At 40.1% G+C, this 21,285-nt stretch overlaps 1 protein-coding gene across 4 annotated transcripts; it reads left to right on the forward strand.

Annotated features, from left to right (window-relative positions):
* The first annotated feature begins 13,485 nt into the window (after positions 1-13,485).
* LOC308396326 (uncharacterized protein) lies at positions 13,486-21,221 on the forward strand. 4 transcript variants are annotated; one of them, XM_080881532.1, is made up of 6 exons: positions 13,486-13,711; positions 14,079-15,233; positions 15,938-16,240; positions 17,158-17,275; positions 17,949-18,059; positions 20,843-21,221. In XM_080881532.1, the coding sequence occupies exons 1-6, from the start codon at positions 13,663-13,665 to the stop codon at positions 21,015-21,017; spliced, it is 1,911 nt and encodes a 636-aa protein (XP_080737658.1). In that variant the 5' UTR covers positions 13,486-13,662; the 3' UTR covers positions 21,018-21,221. The 4 variants fall into 4 exon arrangements, with proteins under 4 accessions (XP_080737658.1, XP_080737659.1, XP_080737661.1 ...); XM_080881533.1 differs by having other exon boundaries at positions 17,952-18,059; XM_080881535.1 differs by having other exon boundaries at positions 16,133-16,240.
* Positions 21,222-21,285: the final 64 nt, after the last annotated feature.

Below are 21,285 nucleotides of genomic sequence, written 5' to 3' on the forward strand. Positions count from 1 at the left end.
CACTCTCTAACAATATTATTTCAGGCTACTTTCTAAGCTGTATGTACACTATACTGCATTACTGCCTCTACGGTGAAGGGTCTATAAGAAGTATAAAACACCACAAAACCCTAAAGATAATTAAGCAGCAGACGGTCTTTGAGGTAGTTCCAATGAGAAGAACTCCCAGCTCTTCTCCACTTACTATTAAGACAGGATGTGGGCATCGGTGGAAGGACTGTGCATGAAACAAAGAGAGTAAGCAACAGCGAAGAAGTACTTGGTGGTTTGGAGGTAATGCTCCAGGAAAGTTACTGAGTGGGAGAAAGTTGAGTTGTTGCCTAAGGAAATGCTCATTTTGCACCCATTAAAATCCTCCTCAGGGTCTGTGATCTTTAAGTCTACAGAGCTCCTCAAGGGGAGATAGAGCGAGAGAACTTAACAGTTAGGGAGCCCAGAGGCAAAGCAACAACCAGAAAACAGCATAATTAAATTAATCCCATTATATGAGGATGTGTTACACTCAATGGCCGGAAAATCATTATTAATTGTTGTAACTGTTGCAGAGATTATTCTTCTTGAATTTTTCTTTTCATTTGCCTTAGAAGAGGTCCAGTCAAAACTAATAGGAACATTGTATAAATTAGTAGAAAAACAAGTTAAAAGAATTTAATGTGTGAATAATATTATCAAGAATGTGATTTTTTATCAAGAATGCCACCTGTACATAATGTTTTACATAATACTGATATGCTGATATCTAGTTGAAATGTAATTTTAGCCATAAAAAAAACATGTCTTAAGTACAGTGAAGGAGCTGTCAACAAAGCCTTCTTATTCAGTCATGTACAATCATAGCTATAGGAACTATGTTATCAAGTAACGATAGGTTTCGATACCCCAGTGCCTCCACTCCCTTGACATTTAGTAAAGCAAGGACTAGGTCCCAAGTATGGATAACCCCAGCAAGGGAGGAATGATTCTTAAGTGGTTTAATGAAAAATGCAATAAACAGAAGCACTATGAAAGTCCAGAAAATTAGCAGGCAAGTAGAGAACAGTATATAAACAGGGGAGGTAATTGGGGGAATTGGGTTCCCCATGTGAGGGGGCTGTGCCAGGTAGGTAAGGACAACTGAGGTGAGGACATATGTAGGTGGAAGGGATGATATACAGTACAAAGCTGAACTGTGACACCTACCACATTTTAAGAAGCACTCGGTACAAGGACTTTTGCAACAGGCTACTCTTGGTTTGTGCTCATGGAAGTGTTTGTATCTGTGACCCTTCAGCTTCAAAATAAAACAGTGAAAGCACACATTTTCCTAAAATTACATTATCTTTAGCTATACCGTCTTATCAGCAGGGTATGTATTTGAAAAGATGCAGAGATACTGGTAAAACCTGTAGCCAACATAATTTTTTGTAATGTACCAATTTAAAAAAAAATGTCTTTCTTTATACAGTGGCCTATTATTTTTTTCAGGGAGGAACACTGCAGAAAAAGTCAGCCACCTGTCAGACTATATATTTCTGTCCTCTTTTCTGTCCTCACTTCGCTGTTTCCTCCTTTGAGCCTCTGTGTTTCCCCACCCTTCTTAGCATAACAGCAGAATTGCTACTTTAATCCTCCTCACGCCTAGTGTCTCAGAAAGCACTCATTTTGTTAGCCAATATTATTCTAATGACACTTTATTTGAAATGTAATGTCAAACATGCATTTGTGTATTTCACAAAGTTACATGTGTGATCTGCCTTTGATATGCTGAAGTTGTCATCCAAGTAGAACACACACAGACACACACACGCACATTTACAAGCGCAGATACAACACGCGCACTGACACGCGCGTCGTGCCAACGCTACGCAACAGCGAGGGCTGTTGTGAGGAAAGAAAGTGACTGATTACTTTTTTTATCAGAGGAATTTTAGAGAGAAAGAAAGCAGCAAATGAGAGCGCTGTCATCTTTCCTCTGCTCGTGACGGGATATAAATAGCAAGTAGGTTCTCTTAAAAGTCGAGATGAAAACATTTGCTTTGTTTCCAGTGCATAGCTGTAACACTTCTTTGAAACCTGAAGCAGGGAGAAGATGCTCCTTCATGTCTCCCTCAGTAAGCTGGAGAATAAGGAAAAACAAGAAGGCTCCTCTGAAATGCCTGACCTAATATTTGACAGATAGTCAAGAGATATGTATCCAGGGACCAAAAACAGATTTGCAGGAAAGATGAGCTCATATTGTATTTTATTGTACAATTTTATTAGGTTGCTGTGACTGAGCCGCTGTTGCAGAAAGGAAACTATTTCCTTTCTTCTTCTCCTACGAGAGGAAATTTCAGTAAGCAATTATAATGCTTTGAGAATTTGATTGCGAGAAACCTTGTTTTGATTAATAATAATAATAATAATAATAATGCAACTAAGGAGCATTGAAAGGTGCTGCTGTCCGGGTTATACCTTTCATACATGTTTATAATTTACCTATATTTTGTCAGTCTTTTTGCCCGTGCTGTCATATTACTACACTGTTAATTGCAAAGCCGCCTGGGGCAAGTTTGTTAATTGTGATGTTGGACTACATGCTTAAATAAAGCATGAACTTGACACTTACACTACTATCCAAACACAGGTTGTACTGTGTAAAAGTATGGGAAACCCTCTGAAGAGAAACAGTTGGTAGAGGATATAATGAGGCATTATATTCATGAGATCCACCAGAGTTTTCTTATCATGCTCCCTGTTGTGTAATTGACTAATCAACATCACCCAAAGTACACAGTCTTTGTTCTCTGGCTAATGCATTCTGATGGGTTCAAAGGCATGGAAAACAGAATGAGCAAGTTAAAGACCAAGCATATGTGTGTTTGTATGCAATTGTGTGTGTCGGGAGACCAATTACATTTCCAAGTTGTACTTCAAATGAGGCACATCGAAATACTGCCCTTCCCTGATTTGGCTCTTGCAGAAATGAGAGCAAACCTTGGCGATATGCATGCGAGCACATGCATACACACACACACACACACACACACACACACACACACACACACACACACACACACACACACACACACACACACACACACACACACACACACGTAAACACAAATATGTTTTTGTCTACAGTAACTCATCTGTTCATTTTGGCGGACTCCATGAGTGGTTACATAAGGTCTTTTCCCGGTGATGGCAGCTGCTTTGCTTAGCAGGTGAGGATGTAACAAAAATATTGATTCTGGACAAACAAATAGCCACCGACTCACTGACTGGGCAGAACTTACAAGTAAACAGAATAAAAAATAGCAGTATTGATTCTAACAAACAAATAGCCACAAACTGACTGACATGGGCACAACCTGTGAGTAAACAAAATAGCACAACTCAAATAAGGAACGGAGGAGCGATATCGCAGCGGTTTGTCATGTGTCGATTTAGATTTGCTGACTAATCCTCCTGCCGTTAGTTTCCACACTGGAAAGGCTCTAAGTACCCCACCTCTCTGCTGGGGTAATCTCAGTGCAAGTAAGCAGCATGAACATGAAGGGAGAAGGCCCTTGCTTTGAGAGTATATAAATTTCATAACATAAAATGCATGCATCCATTAATCCTTGGTAGTGAGTAATCCCAGAATGTTTACGTGCTGGGCTAATCTCCTTCTCTTCTGCTGAGGAACTGAGCACTAGGCTCCAACTTGCAGGTAAGCCTCATTCCCATACCTCACCCAGAAGTGCTAATCCCAATTCCAGATACAGAGACTAGGGAAAGAAAGAGAGGGGGTTTGGCACTGTCTGTGCGTTTGTGTTAGTTTGCCTGTGTCGGACCAGTAGACACCACATTAAAACCACGATATAACTGTTGTTGACTAATGTCGCTGACTTCTTTCAGCAGGTCGAAATGTGGGTGTTACAGAAATTCTTGTGTAAACAGAGTGTTGTTGATTATTTTGAAATTAAAAGCTGAATTTGGTGAACATCGGTACACTTTTGAATTGTTTTCTGTATAAGTAGTGATTAAATCACAATTTAATCCTTTAAAGCTTGAACCATCAAGCATTTAAAAGGAATGTTTCTTGCATTATTGCATGTTTTTAATTTGCATCATGTTTGATACATCTGCCTTTTTTGCAATTTATTATTTAAAAAAACAATAAATTTTATTATTACTATTACTATTATTATTATTATTATTGCTTAAAAATGTCTTTAAAACTCCCACGGATGATATACAAGTCACAATAACTCACAAAAACTTTTTCTATCAAATATGATACACTTGAAATTAAGGGGTTAAGTTTCTAAAATTATCATTTTAAACTGCCACAAAACCACAAGTCATTGACTTAAAGTTAAAAATGTATTTTTGGATAAGATAATTACATGAAAGCATGATAATGTGTTGCAGTGGTTACCATTGGTGAGCCGGCACACTGGACTTCTCAGAGAAGTCGGAAACTAACCAAGCGCAATATTCAACCAAAAAAATACATTTTTCTCTTCAAGAACGCAAGCAAACAACTATAATTTTGCATTTTAATAAGCAACAACACCACCAACAACAATGTGCTTCATTTTTGTATTTTGATTTTTTGTTTTTTTCAACTGCAAAGTTTATAGAAAAACAACAATAAATATATTTTAACATTAATATGTTTGATTTAAGTGCTTATAAAAACTTATTTTGTTAATTGTCAGTGCTGTTAATTCCAGAGTGCCTCTCTAGGTTAGGCTTGTGATAGACTGGTGACCTGTCCAGGCCGATCTGTCCCTACCTCTTTCTAGTTAATGGTTAAAAAATGGATGGATGGATGGATGCAAAAATACATAAGGATAAAAACAAAAGATTGCAACCAACATATTATACTTGATACACTTGCAATTTGTCTGTTCACGGGTATTTTCAAATATGAATCCTGACACCGAGAAGAGTTGTTTTCTTCCAGGTTTCATGATTTTTTACTTTATCAGTACACATGCTGATAAGCAAATCATATTTTGATCATTTTGTATTGTTTTATTTTCATTCAGCCATTCTGTAGGCTGTCAGGTTTAAATGGTTGTTCCAAAGCATGGGAGTGTTTGCCCAACTGCGAGTTTGCATGGCTAGATTCTTTTCACTCATATACTTGCATGCAAATTGTATACTTACACGTGTCATTAGTTTGTATAACCACAATCTTTAATGCAAATCATTGCAAACCAGGTCTCCTGATGTGACGAATTATTTAACATGTTTAATAATAACACAGTATTTTTATGTTAATTGTATTTTTTAACTGCCAATTTCAGCCAAAAGCCTGTAATTAAGCACAACAAATCCTTCTCCCACTGGAATATTAATAAGTAATAATATTATGTTTGCAGCAGTGACAGGTACTTGACAGGTAAGGGGCTGTGCTTATATGTTTTGTATTGCCTTGTGATTAAATTGTCACAGTACTTACTGTATTTGTACTTACATTTAGACCTGACAGGTGGCAAGCAAATAGTAAATGCACGCTGATATACACAGGCGTGCGTGTGTGTGTGTGTGCAGATGACGAGGATTCCTTATCCGGCTGCAGAGACAGTGATGGAGACAGTGAAAGGACACAAGGACAGCATGAGTGCAGTTATGGATTTTGCATCCAAATGAGGGAGCAAGTTAATTTTGTATACTTGTAAGCTGAGTATAATTTACACTTTGAGCATCCTGATGTAACGTGTGTGGGAGCGTGCATGACGTGGACAGAGCTGCAGAAAGGGCCAGCTTTCCTTACTCTAGAGGCCTTGAGGCTGTCTGACCTATTTTTGCCTGGGAGTAGATGGTTCATCACAAGCAGACACCAGCCACTGCACCTGGACTGAGACTGTAGGTGTATGTGTATTCATGTGTGCCTGTGGAACGATGCACCATATGTAACTCAAGCATTACCGCACAGCTCTGTTAGGTTCTCAGTGGTGAATGCACTCTCATTCCCTTCTCCTATCCTCTTTCCCCACCCATCACCTTTTCATAAAGCAGCCCTTTCCAACCACACGCACTCACACACATGCATCCACACACTTTCTCAATCTCTCTCAGGTGCTGCCTGCTGTGATGTCCAGTGCTGAGTGCTGCTGTACTTGCGTTCACAGCAGGACCTTCACACATGTGCGCACTCACTCAAACCCACACACACACACACACACACACACACACACACACACACACACACACACACACACACACACACACACACACACACACACACACACACACACACACAAATGTGTTCACAGCAGGGTAAACTTGATTCAAACAGCCAGTGAGAAAGTCTAATGATTGATGATAAGACCGGAATATCCGCAGCCACAGCAAAAAACACACAAACAGGTTATCTGGGACCTCCAGGCACTAAGCTCCTTTCACAAAGGAAGAGTGTTTGGAATCATTAGCTCACACATACGGGGGCTGTATCCCCCAACCACATTTACATGTATGTGTCACACCTGTGCTCATAATAATACCTATATGTGCCATCACGTTCCCCTTTGCATATCAACTCTCACTTGTGCACTCTGGTGCTGCCTCTTTTTTTCCTCTCCCCTTCTCTCTGGTACTTTGAGACAAGTTTTTGCTGAACTGCTGAGGAGGCAGGCAGGTAAGCAGGCACATCAGCAGTGGGGCAGAGGTGCTGTTAGTCTGATGAGCAGTAAAGCTGTCAACACCAGAATAGCTATGAGGAGCTGCATTTGCTCTTATGTTTACCAACCCCGCTTAATGCAGTCCTTTAAGCGACACTATCCTTAACATCTTTATGGATTTTGAATGCCAAAGCACGAAATCTCACAAGCATAGAAGGTGTGCCATACATCTCCTCCACTGTTAGGTCTGTAGCTTCAGCAGTCTAGGACTGGATTTGTGACATGATGAAGGTGTTGCTCCTGTACCAGAAGTGTGATTGGAGTCTTTCCCACTGACGTAAGCTAGAGAGGAGTATTCTCATAGAGAACAGTGATGTAATGGACTGTGAAGGTACTAGTCAGTCTCCTTTTTGCTTCCTCTCCCTCTCTGTCTCACTGTTTCTCCCTCCCTCCCTTCTCTGTTCCCATCTCTGTTTTTTTTTCTTTTCCTTTTTGTCTTGGCAGGCTAGTCCTGCTATTCCTTTGGGATATCTGAAATCAAACCCAACAGCTCCCTCGCTTGGTGACAAAAGGGAATTACATCTAGATACGTCTGCCGTTACTTGCACACATAATAACGCAGCACAGTGCTCCTCCCTCACCCTTTTCCTTCTGATATTTCATTCGGTTGCCAGCCACCACTCGGTGTTACGCTGTACCTAGATCAGTCCTTAAATGGTTTGTCAGATACTTTCTAAACACAGACAGTTCTTTTGTCACATTAGCTGTCAAGATTGTGAAACATTAATTAGACTCAAGTTCCCACTAAGGAGTCCCATGCTAGTGCTTCTCCTCCTCTTCTCCTCCCCCTTTTTTTCTTCTGTCCTTGTTCTCTGTCTTCATCAAAGAAGAACAACCAGCTTTCTCTGCCCCCGGGAGACATCACAGTGAGACAGACAAACCTCCCAGTCCTCTCCTCTACTTGACCATCCCACCGTGAGCAGAAAAAAACAAAATACACACACACACACACACACACACACACACACACACACACACACACACACACACACACACAGATAGAGAGAGAGGCACGCTCTCTCGCAGGCTTTGCTTTGTCTTGCCGGGTGGCCTCCTTGACTTTACCTGTCTAAAATTACAGAGAGTACTATACGTACACGCATGTGCACAAATACCAAAGTGCAATGGGGAGTTTGAGAGAGGAAGCCCACAACATAAATATCCAATTACTAAACACATCAAACGCACAGAGGATGAAATATTGATAACTTTGAGATATTTATGTAATCCACAATGGTGCCTTATATAAGTGTTCCATTTAGAAGGAGAAGCAGAAGTGTGCAGGGAGGTATTGTTTTTCTTCTTTTAACATCACAGAAAGAGAAAGAAACTCTGTTGTATGTTGGCAGACAATGGTGTGAGCATATGAGAGCACTGGCTGAAAGCAGTTGAAAATGAACTCCCTCTTCCTCCCTGCAGTTCTCTCTTACCCAAAGTGCTCGCACTGAAGATACATGTGTGAGCACTTTGGGTGAGATGTCTTAACCACGAGTGTAAACCACATTCGAGTGAGCTCCAGTCAGAGATCCCCCTCTCAGAAATAAGACAACAATTGAAAATGAAAGCAAAATGAGTGATGACTTAATCACTAGTGGGGCTCTACTCTGCTGTTGGGTGTACATTTATGAGGGGGAGTGACTGGGATGTTTTATTTGGCAGTTCATATTGGGTTGTCAATCTTTGGGTGATAAAGCACGTTCCAAGCATATGGAGCTGACGGGGGAAGGTTTTGGGCTTCTGTCTTCGCTGCTCTGCTTTGAGCTGCAGATCATAGAGTGTTTGCAAAAGCATAAACAAGCAAGAAAATATGGATTCTCTAATTAATTGTAAATTGTCACCGCTTGAAGTGGGGATGCTGAGTGATGTGTGCATGTAGAGTGTGTGCTTGTGTTTTCATGAGTGAGAGAAAACGAGAGGGGGAAAAAACAGAGGGGAAGGCTGAATAATTTGACTTAACTTTCGTGCCTTATCAACAAGGCACTCTTCATGGTTTTTCCTTTGAAACTGCTGTTCCCCACTAAGGCCGAATAAATTAGAACTCTAAATAGGAATAATAATGAGAGCATACGTTATTTCTGTTGTTGGTACTGGTTGATGTTGTTGTTGTTTGTGTCGGCAGGAAGGCTCAGATCTCCATATATGCAAAAAGGAAAAAAAAAGGTAACTTCCCCACATGCTTTACAAGTTTGGAGGATCATTTTAATGGTGACCCAAAAAGATGTCCTAGATATTTGGTGAACATCCTTTTGAAAAATTCCTGAAACTACAGACAGCGAAACAGAGGGAAGAGACGGAGAGAGAGAGAATGGAGAAAAGGCAGAGAAAAGATAGAAGAGGAAAAGATTTGATGAAATGGAACGCCTCCCTGTGTCGGGAATGACTTAGAAATTCAAACAATTCCCTGCAATGTCAGTCAAAAGCATTGTTCTATTTAGACGACAAAATGTTTGTTTATCTCCAGATCTGTACTCGGTATGGTAAGTACTTCCAGACCGAGTGAAAAATCATACGGAAGATTAACTATGACTAACCTGTGATACACTAACCTATGATTCAAGCATGATGCCCTGCTCTGAATGAGCATCTAGTCTCGGTGTGATCCTGCTGGCACTCCGCTTCAGGGAATTCCCTGATGTAATGTGGAAAATATATTCACACAAGAAAGCAAATCAAAGCTTACATTCCCCAAACATCTTGAGTCTTTTTAAGTTCAGCATATTGTTGTCTTTTGTATAACTGGTGTTTTTTACTACTTAAGATCAACTTTAACGTTACTTACTTGAACCGTTTATGACATGCAAAAGCAACTGTAAATATTCTGATAATATAACAATTCAGATTTATTTCATACTAGTCATTTCACATGTTATCCATTTCTTTGTTGTTTAGTTTGTCTTCCATGGGCTGGGAGAGATGATGCAGGAGTCAACTACATGCTTAGACTGTGTAGCTTAATGGTGTAATAAATGAAGTACTGTGAAAAATCATGGGCTCGTTTTTTGTCTTAATTTCACTTCATTGTTTTCAGTTATTCTACCTGCTTAAGGGCAAGTGCATTCCATTTTAGAAAAATATTTTCTTTGACCCTGACCACATATTTTGAAGAAGTGCATCACTCCAGGAAATAAGGGAGGACAAATCCTTTCCCACAATGACATAAAATATTTGTAAAACACACACACACACACACACACACACACACACACACACACACACACACACACACACACACACACACACACACACACACACACACACACGCACGCACGCACACACGCACACACACACACACACACAAAAGAAAGACACAAATTTAAAAAAAATTGATCGTGGATCGCCTACATGTGGCAAATGTCTCAAAACTAGTAAATTCATTGTTTTCCTTCTATGTGCATGACACTCATTAGGGAGTCTACAGTGCTGCTGTTGTTTTCTTGCATAAAAATGATACAGCCTAGAGTGGAGCTACATCTATCTGAAAATGTAGACCTGACAATAATGACCTTATGTTCTGATCGGTTTTTTAAGTGTCAATGACTCAAGCCTAAAACACTGTTTTCTTAAAGAAAAAGCTTCTTGAGCATTTTTGTTAACGTTTTTGATGCGAAATTAATATACATCTGTGAATGATTGAAATCTGTAAGTCTTTTCTGTTCAAATCAACAATATAGAACCACATAAAACTGCGTGCTATGTGCTTAAAGTGATTGTTTTCTAGTACTTCTGCTGCTAACAAATGGGTCATTTTAGTGTAGGTAGAGGCTAATGTTGGTTTCCTCACCTCCACTGCCCTTTCTTCATAGAGACCGCCTCTGAAATTCCAACACTGACATGCAAAATACAGATAGCAGCTCTTATGCACTCACAGCACTGCACAAGGTGCTGCTGCCCTCAGCCCTAAACACAGAGCAGCTTCAGAGGCTGTGCACTTTCTAGAGTTTCCCTTTGGTAAGATGACAGGAATAAGATAAAATAATAGAATAAGGTCTATTTTATTCACCTTCGGGGAAATCCGTTGCATAAATAGGGACAGTGTCAACTATGGGTCACTGACCATTCACATTAATAAAGATCTAATTTCATTTTTTGCCTTGTCATGGTTTTCTTGTGGTTTAGTAAGACAAGTTTGTGTTCCTCCTGTTTCATGTGTGAGTTAGCTTTTGCTTGTTATCCTTTTCTACATCGTTTGGTTTGATTTTAGGTGATTGCTTTCACCTGTGTCTTGCCCACATTTATTTGTCTTATTTTAAGCTATCATCAAACTTATCAGACATATGTGTTAGGATGCATACAGTATGCATCTTGGTAATAATCCCCCTCTCCCAGACTTAGTCACAAGCTAAGTATGAGGTGCTACTGCCTGGTAGCACAAAGCACAGTGTGAAGCTCATGTGACTGTATTAACCTTTCAGACCAAATCTCCTGGAGTCACAAATGAGAGCGAGCGAGATCAGAAAGTAAAAGTTGAAGAGACTTTAAAAGCATTAAACAAAGAAAGCAGAGAACAAAACAATTGAGTTATGTCTTGTTGCTCCTCTGAAGCAACCAAGTCTCAGTTTCTATCTCTGGTTTGTTTTGACACAGAGTGTCTTTAATATGCAGAAGTGCAGATTTGGCAGTGAATTGTCAAGAAAATCAAAATGAAGCAGGGAGCACTGCGCAGCACTACATGTGGCTTCAAAAGGAACACAAAGAACTACAGAGAATTCCACTGACACATTCTTATCATAAAATGATGTTTTGTTTTGTTTTTTAAAAAAACATGATTATATCCATATTTGGTTTCATAACTCAGAACAGACCAATAGACTGATGAGTCTGAAAGATAATAAACTTGTAGATGAAGGAATCTTGCTGATTCGATGACAGGAATTTATCATTTTGCCATGCTGGTCCTGTGGTGAAAGAATCAGTGTAGCCTTTGGTGAGGATCAGATGATTCATTGAAAAGCAAGATACATTAAAGCTTCCCAGAAGTCTTACTATTATTAGGCAGATCACAATGCAGCTACGGTATGAGCTATCAAAGGCACTACTTTTTCTTACAGAGGTCGAGGAATGGGGGTGGTGGTGGTGTGTGTTCTTGTGTCGCGGTGGGGTAAAAAAAATGTTACATTCCAGTACACACTGACGTGGGGGTGAATGAATAGAGGTATTTATGTTTAGTGAATGGCTCTAGTCATGCTACCAAAGTTGAGATGATAGCGAAAATCTAGCATGACGATAAATTGTGCTAATGAAATTACTCAGCTTATTTTAAAGTGTAAAGATGGAAAGTGCATACGATGTCATATAATCCAAACCACACTGAATATGCTCCATAGTGTGGTGTTTACACATTTGCCTGGAAAGCAAACGTTGCTGGTTCAATTCCAGCCAGAGATGCAAATCCCCTTTCGGGTTGTGTAAGCAAGGAGATCTGGTGTAAAACTGCTGTGGTGACCCTTCTCACTGGGTCAAGAGAGCAGCAGAAGGTTTCTTCATCAAAATCTCATTGACTTGGATTTGCTGGGTTTTTTTTGGTCATGTTTCTGTCTTCTTAGGCAGTACATTGGTCTTATTTCTTCAGCTAAGATTACTATTTACTAATGATTGATCTCAGTTTGAAACTAACAAACTTCACAGACATAGTGCTGTGTGCTGTTTTTTGAGCTATGGCACTGACATCAGCATGCTACAATCAGAAAGTTTGACCGTTTTGCATTTATAGTTTGCAAAGCACAGTGAACAAATTCAAGCATTAGCAAAATTTGATGGTCATCCGATAAATTAGTTGGTCACTGTAGATTATTTGTCTCTTTACTCAAAGACATAAATCTGAATCTCCTAATGTCAATAGAGAACATCAGAGGCAAGCAAAGTCATTAGGATGCATGCATGAATAGAAAGACACAAATGGCTGTTGATCACCACAGTCAAGCTTTACATGCATCCAACCATCCAAAAAGTCCTGAGATATTGCTGTCTGTAACATAGAGGTGGACAACCTAAGCAGCCCTAGATATATGGAGGTAGCATGTGATAAACTAGGTGTAGTAACAGAACAATGTTTGGTTACTTTATTCGGCTGTTGTACTTTTACAATATGGATATGCATGCTTACTTCAATGACTGTATGCATATAAAAAACAAAACTATCCAAGTGGGTGTTTGGTGCTCTTGGAGTGCCTCTGTGATGCTAACCTAGACATGAATATAAATAAACTGCATAAAAAAAAACCCACCTAGGGATTTTTCATTGCCTCTAGCCATACACTATGTGCATTCACAGAAACAACCCAATTAATGAAACACCTGCTTCCAATTTCCTTGGATTTCCACACTAATCATGCAATCAAGAGATTGAATAGAAACACCCTAGATGCAACAATAGGAAACCATAAGGCATCACTGTGCTGTTCGACATCCTAGCTGTGCACATCGGACTGATAACAGAGAACTGGGCATCTTAGTAGAAACAAATGCTTTATATAATAAAAAACCTGGTAACATAAGGGATTTTTTTCACTCTGTAAACTAACTCATTAAATATTTTTAAATATTGTGAAATTTTGTTTGTAGTCTTTTGGGCTCCAACTCAGCTCTGCTTTCTCTAGCACTGTTTCAGGCCTAAATGGTTGCATCACTCACACTCTCCTTATAATTGCTCCTCCAGAGTTCACTGTGTGTGTGACATGCCGTCCATGCTTCACCACAACCCTTGTAAGAGCCTCAAAACCATTTAGCGCTGCGGTGCTACTTCATCTAACGACACCATAGGGACACCTGGTGGTACAGAGAAACCTTGAGGTGACAATATTTAACATGGCAATGTTTGTTTTCCACCCTCCCTCATTTCTTCGTCACCTGCTGGGATCACACTCCATTTGGGTATTTGCAGTCCAACCAAGTCTCAGTGTATGTCTTGTGATGGTGTACACACTCACACTTGGCATTTTGAGCAAGATTTCTAGAAACAAAAGACATTAAAAGGATCTTCCTGGAAATTACTGTGATTGCTTTGGAGTACACATTTGGAGTACACATGGAGTACTGCGCTTTGAAAGGATTCCTAGTGGTTTTAATAATACAAGGTAGGGAGGTAGTAGATAGGTGTGATTATGTATACAGAGATGTTCTGATGAACGAGTCACAACTGCTTACTGATTCCAAACCACTAGTTTAATTAACTATAATCTACAAAATGAATAAATAATAGTATGACAAAGTGAAGGAACAAGTATAAATAGATGTGTTTAGATTTGATTCACTGGCAATCTGAGATAATGCTACCACATATACTTTATATGTTCATTACATGTGAAAATGTCATGCATATTATATACAAAGATGTAGTAACTAGTCCTTAGGTATATTAAATTATCAATATTCATCACTATCAAAAAAAAAATTAAATGTCATTAAACGTACTATATTCCCGTTTGTTCACTGTGTACTTAGGTCTGATGACCTCTATCCAGTCCTCCACTGAGGGCACCCACTATGGACGGACCTCACCACAGGAACCAGAGCTAACCTCTGCAGGGGTGGCACCAGCAGTACTGTCCCCTCCTAGCCTGAAGGAGGTGCAGCAAGCTGTGCAGGAAGCCTCAGAGCAAGTGGAGGGTCGTAGGACAGAGGAAGTGCTGAAACAACTGCTGGAGAAGGTGGTGGAGGTCGCTCTCGGACAAGCGGATGGAGGGAGTGATGCAAAAGTGGATCCGGGCACAGTCCAGAAAGCAGCTGAGGAAGAAGCTGACTTTGAGGCAGAAGTGCTGGAGCAGAAAGTGGAGGATGAAAATATGGGCATCAGTGAAGAAGATGCTGGTGTTGAAGAGAAGCAGGATGAAGCAGGGGTGGATGCATCTGAAGATGTAACTGATAGAGGAGTTGTCATGGAAGAGCATGAAACAGCAGCTGGATCTGTGGAGAAAACCACAGCAGGTGTAGAAACTGGAGTCAGAGAAGCAGACACTGTGAGGGTTATTGATGAGACTCTAGGAACTGAATTCAGTGATGAGGTTGTAGAAGGAGTTGGAGCCACTTTAGACGAGACAGGAGAGGATTCAGCTGTAATGGCAAAAGTTCAGGAGGACAACAAAGATCAGGCTGTGCTTTCAGAAGAAAAAGGTGCAACACTAACAGAAATACAGGAGACAAAGGAAACTCTGTATGTTGAGGAGGTGGCAGTACACAGAGAGCCTGAACTCAATCTTGGAGAGGCTGATGTGGAACAAATAGGAGATAAGAAAGAAACTTGGCTAGACAAAACAGCAGGTGAGACAATAGCGCTGCTTTTGGACAATTATCAGATAGAAGCCACACAAACTGCAGTCAGAGAGCCAATACTTGAGGAGGAAGATGTAAACATAGCTAAAGAGCCAGATGGACCAGAAGAAAAACAAGAACAAGGTCATTTAGTGGAGGAAGGAGCTTCAGTAGAGGTAGAATTAGGAGGTACAACTGTGGGGGAAGCAAAAGTAGATGACAGAGATGGAGAGAGTGTGATCAAGAGGAAATCAGTGGTGCTCGTGAATAAAAGAGATGGCCAAAAAGAAGCAGAAGAGGAGCAGCTTGCTTCGGAGACTTCAATTGACAGTACAAAAAAGGATCAAGGTGAGGTGGAGTTGCAAAAATGTAGAAAATGCACAGGAACTGAAGTGTAACCTACACTAAGAAATAAGGTTTCAGTCTATAATCTTTCATCTTTTAGACAGAGTAAGTTTTATCTGTCATATTAACTTTAATCTTAGTTCATCTGTCTCTGTTAAATATCTGAAATGCAGAATATCTAGAACCAGCTCATAATTTGGGTCACAAAAACTTAAAACTGCCATGGTCTTTAAAATTGCATTTGCATAAGACTCAGCAGATTTGGTTGAGCATTGCATTGTGTGCATCATAACATACTTAAAGACCTTAAATTAGGACTATAACAGCTTTTAGTGCAACAAAAAAGGCTGGTTACTAGACTATGTCCGAAAACCCCTATAATGTAAATAAGAATATTTAACACTGGCTAGTCCTGCTCTGTTTACTCAGAAAATCTGACATTTCTACTCTGAGTACATTGATACAAACATGAATCCTTTACCAGTTTAATCCTCCATTCCTCTACGGTCATTGGTCATTGAGACCTATGCAAAAAAGAAAAGACACTTTCTGCTACAAATGCATACAAATCACGACCCATCAGGGTCTTTTAGCTATGGCACATCTGTACTTTATTCTACATTCCACTGCTCCACTTGACAAAACCTTAGTCTAGGCCTCTACTCTTCATTTTCATGTGTGTGTCACATACTAAACCTCACTTCTAGATGTGGTGGGGATCTCTGGCCCAGAACCTGATGGTGGTGCTGAAACCACCATATTGCAGAGCTCTGAGAACCAGGCTTCCACTGTGGATTTATTCCTCATTGATGTGGAGACTGAAGAAAGAAACCTAGATGATGAGAAATTTAACAGCAATGAGATCATCACCCCGACCAATGACCTTTCCCTGTATGACCCAGCTGATGCCCATCCTACACTGGATAATTTTATGAATGATGATCTAGCCGAACACCCGAGGACTGAAGGAGAGGCATTGGGGGAGACCAATGAGCTAGTTAAAGATCCAGGTAAAAGCTAAACTTACAGTATAGATAACTATGTATTTTACATAGCCCAAAGACATGCATGGTAGATTGATTGGTGATTGCAATGTGGTCTTTGCGTTTGCCCTGGGACTGACCTCTCTAGGCTTTGTTGCACCTTTTTGTCTGTGTGTGTGTGCGTGTGTGTGTGTGTGTGTGTGTGTGTGTGTGTGTGTGTGTGTGTGTGTGTGTGTGTGTGTGTGTGTGTGTGTGTGTGTGTGTGTGTGTGTGTTTTTACAGCAGTCTTACAATAGCAGCTGTAACTTTTCCCTCCAAAAGTCATATATTAGATTTGCTGTAGTTCTCAAACACTTTTAGAAACACATCCTAGGCTATAAATAGTTTGGGAAATATTCAACAGGAGATTTGTTTTTTTCCACATTAAAAACTTGGGCAGAATAAAGAAGAAGAAAACAGATCATTATCATGATTCTGCCAGCAAAATATGCAGATGGCCAGCTTGATGTTTTTCCATTCCACTGAGCAATTGTGCAGGCTAACTATACCCTAACTGGTGGGGGAAGACCAGAAAGTTTGGACCCTCCTGTCACACAGGCTACAACATGCTGTTTTCTGCCTCTTGTATTTGCTTCATATTTTTTGTAGGAGCCAGTGCCATTAGACACATGCCAGTTTGGGCTGGCACAATTTTACTGGCAGATTGTTTAAAATGACGTAGCGGTGGCAAAAAACAAAAGGTCTTTTCTTCTATGAAAAACCATCATGTATAATTAGACTGCACATATCCATATAAGAGCTTCCTGTTTGTACATTTGCTGGACACTTTGACATACTTGTGGCTGCCCATCAGCCACAAGTATGTCAAACTTTGTATTAAATCTAATGCTTCCACCTGCTCTGCCCTGCAATTTATCTCTCTCTGCCTTATTGTATCTGTTTAGAATCAACTGAATTAGGCTTGGAACCATGGAAAATCGGAGCTGTTACTGCTGCAGTTTTCCTGGTTTTGCAGACTGCTGTCATCATTATCTATATCGTCAAACGTAGTCACAAAAACAAGTAAGTTGCACCAGCTTCTGTGTACTTGATCTACAGGAACATTGATTCAAAACAGTTCTTTTATAGCCCCTGAGTTCCTAAAATTACAGCTCTAATCTTTGCTTGTTAGCAAAAATGCTTTTCTTGTTAATCTCTGGCCAGCAGTATTCCTTTAAAGCCTGCCTTCCATTATTATGCTTTGATTAGGTTAGACTACACATCAAACAGCCTCATTTTAGAGTACATTTCTTTTACAACACAAATTTGTACAATACCATTGCATGAATATCTGTCTGACTCAGTATTTGTAAAGCAGACTCCCCTCCTTTTTTAATTACTTTTGTGAACGTGAATGCAACTAACATTTGTTGCATTTGCACTAGTGTCAGCCACCTTCCACTTCTTTTTCTCTGATATCCGAAACAAACCATTTGATTGCTACCTGTAACAACAAAAGTGCTACAATCACAGATGGGACTCAGAGCAGAACTGGCACATGATTGCTTTAGATGTTGCCTGAGCTCAAGGTAACATTTCAACACTGATACATGATGAAATCAGACCACTGTATCCAGTGTTGGGTCAGAATTTCCTCCTCTGTTCACAAAAGAGAATGGTCTTGCTTCAGTTATATACTTGGCTACTTTTTTAATAGTGATAAAGGGATATTGTTTATGTGTTTGTGTGCGTGCAGCAGCCTGCCCCGACAGCGTGCATGTGAGGAAGAGTGTGTTGAACCAGAGGCAACTACAGGAGATGACTACAGTGATGATACACTGCCTGCGGGCAATGGTGACCCTCAACAGTATGTTCTCACCAGTGTTTCTTGCAGTGTTATAGATGCGTACAGCACACATGAGAGTATCTGCAAAAATAAAGGAAAGGGACAACATTAAGAGTCATAAAATGCTGCCAGAATTGTGTCATTTTGCAATCTAACACAACCTAACACACAATCTTCCACAGGTGTTTATTTGACTTGAGATCTGCTGACTGCAAAGTCGCATTCAAAACATTTAATATACAGTGTTCACATTCTTCTTTAAGCCTGGCCTTTTTCTCTCTTCCCAACCTTTTTATTTTTTCTTACACTGCTCAAAAGAAAATTAAGGTAATGCTTCCTTTTCACAGTATAACACAGAGCCAGTTAAACTTCAGGGACATCAATCTGTCTTGTTAGAAATCATAAACCATTGTGAATCCAATTCACTTGCTTTGGTGCAAATGAAAATGACAACAGGCGTACTGCAGAGGCAATAACAAGACTCCCTAAAAACAGAATGGTTTTCTTATCCCCCCCTCCTCCCTTTTTCCTAGTTTTTCTATTTGTTAGTGTCCTTGTTACTGCTAGTAACATGAGACAGTACCAGCAGTCAATTCAGGACACATCCATGCTTTCCACCATAAGAAGGTTCACTGTGTCTCCCTGTACAGTCTCAGAACTGAGAAAGAGATACTGACCATTACACAAGAACAGCTTTGCAGGGCTTCGACCCAGTAGCATGACTGGTATCAGCTCTTTTGCATGATAGGACCACTGCAAGAGCCCTACAAAATGATCTCCAGTGGGCTACTGACCAGACTCCATGGACATGGCATGCATTAAGTGATCCCTTAACTTTTTTGAGCTGTGCATTTATACAAAGTGACATCTCTTAAACTATTTTAGGACTGACAAGCAAGCAGAAGGTGCAAACAACCTTCACAGATGCGGAATTAAAATGGAATCTTAACTTTAAACTTTAAAAATAATCGAATGCAACAAAGCTTAAATTTTATTGGCAGCCTTCGCTAGGCTTCATCACAGATTACAAGATACAAGATTTCACTGATTTCTTTCCTCAGCTACACTTACTTACTTTTCCATTGTGACCTGCCTAAATATCATGTACTGACCTGCATAGGAGGTCAGGAGCCACCAGTTGTGTGCTTCTCAGCTGATTCCCTCTTGGCGCTTTTATAGTGTAATAGCCCCGGGATTCTGCTCAAAATGTCACATGAGAATGTGAGTCCCGTGAACCAAGAGCATTACTGGCTAATACCATTGCTTTTGCTAATCAGACCGGTGGGCTTGGCTCAGTAATTAAGCTACAGTTGTGTGCTTGCAGTGAGAGACCATGTGAAAAATATGCATGTGGTGACAATCAACTGTAAACAAAGAGATTGAGAGTCTGTGTATTTGTGTGTTGCTTCAGCGAGTGAATGTGTATAAGACACAAGTAGAAATGTGATGCCTGCCTTGCACAGACAATAACAAAGCAACACTGAATTATTAAACAGTCGACACAGTAATTTTGAAATGTGTCCTTGTTAAGAGACTTTGCAGCAGCAGTGACAATCCAGTCGTCATCAGAAGAACCTAAATTCCTGTTAATAGAAAACAAAATTTGCTTTTTAAATACTTTTTTGGTTTTTAAACTCTTTAGCAATAAATGTTTCCCCCCAAAAAAGTATTTCAAGAGTCAAGGTGGCTGTAAACAACTGTACCTGAACAAAAGATGCTGGGACAAAGTCTTTGGTATTGCATTGAACTTGGTGTCCATGAGGTTTCACTTGAAAGGACGGCATCTGTCTTTGGCGCACAATTCAGTGGGTGCTTGGCTGAAATCATAGCCGCAGAAAAAAGATCGTACTTCATTATCCTTGGAACTTCAAGCAAACAGCTCAACAAAAAACAAAAACAAACAAACAAAAAACTCCACAGTGCTCTAAAATTATTTTTCAGTGAGCTTTAAACTGTAACCCAAATCCAGCTCCTATCTGAGTGACTGGTAGTTTCAACACGATCACCTTTAGCCTAGCTATTTCGGCCTAACAGGCCCCACTCTCTTATTAAGTCTTCCCATCCATATTGAATGTTTGCCTGCCACACTTGAATGCATGATGCACATCACCTTGAAAGTCAGAGACAAGAGGACAGAAATGTCTTAATATCCATTTGACAATAACCAACGTAAACCTCACCCGAGCCCAACACAAAACCCAAAGCAGCTGTGTGAACATTAAACTCATCAGGCATTCTGGGTAACGTGCAAATATTCAGCACCCAGGCAACATAATGGAAATGCTCTTAGGACAGCCGCATTGTTGCCCTTGAGGGGTAGTCTACTAGGACGTATTAAAAATTTCAGCCAGGACGGTATCCCCTGCAATTATTCAATAATGTCAAGTGATCTGTTTGTATCTAGGTGTGTCATTAGCTCCCAGGTATCTCATTTCAGCACAGTTTGTAAGCTTCTCCATCTGGTGTGGAAATCATTAAATAAACAGACCTTCCAGTGAGAATATTAGCATTCGCTTAGAGCGGCATACTTAACAGCAGTTTGACAACCATTACGAACAAGCCATTTGAAAGTGTGTTCCGATTTCATCGCTTGAAAGGTGCCTGTCTTTGTTTTTGCGTGAAGCAAAATAGATTTTCTCATTTGTGTGAAATTTATCCCATTTTCCTGCTAGCACTAACCTAATATTATACCATTGTACAACAATGTGAGTTGTTCCTGTTATCAGACGGCTGTATATTTTCTCCTTTTTTCCTGTTTCAACTGGTCTAATCACTGCCAACTGCTCTTTTGTCCTTTCCACCAGGATGGCTGCAGTTGACCCAGCTAATATGGCTTCAACCCTGGCCAAAATAAATGACCAGCAAGGAGATGAGCATGCAATAGCTATGTCAGACCTCCCACCCAGCTCTACAGATGAGTGGGCCAATATTGGACCAGGACCAAATTCCTCACAAGACCTCAGGACTTCCTTTCTCTAGGGGGTCCAACTGTTTCCTCATTCATGCTATATCTAAATTAAGCTCAGTGAGCACAAAAATTTCATACCCTAACCAAACCCAGTAGTGACTGTCTCACATTCCCAAGTGTATTAACTACTGTATAATCATCTTACACTTAGTGCATATGACTTTATTTGTGTTTTTGCATGTGTAAATAAAATAAAAAAAAGCCTAACAATTTTGGATTTTGGCATATATGACTGTGTGACTGAGTGAACAGAGAAACGTGTGTTTGAAAATACTGTGT

Source organism: Rhamphochromis sp. 'chilingali' (genome assembly GCF_963969265.1).
Source record: "Rhamphochromis sp. 'chilingali' genome assembly, chromosome: 4".
Taxonomy (NCBI): Eukaryota; Metazoa; Chordata; class Actinopteri; order Cichliformes; family Cichlidae; genus Rhamphochromis; species Rhamphochromis sp. 'chilingali'.

Bases quoted from the DNA above. Each gene is read 5' to 3' on its own strand.
- LOC308396326 (XM_080881532.1), top strand. From the start codon at position 13,663: ATGGAGTACTGCGCTTTGAAAGGATTCCTAGTGGTTTTAATAATACAA. The intron at 15,234-15,937 runs GTGAGGTGGAGT...CCTCACTTCTAG, and splicing joins CAGTACAAAAAAGGATCAAG to ATGTGGTGGGGATCTCTGGC. The intron at 18,060-20,842 runs GTATGTTCTCAC...CCTTTCCACCAG, and splicing joins GGCAATGGTGACCCTCAACA to GATGGCTGCAGTTGACCCAG.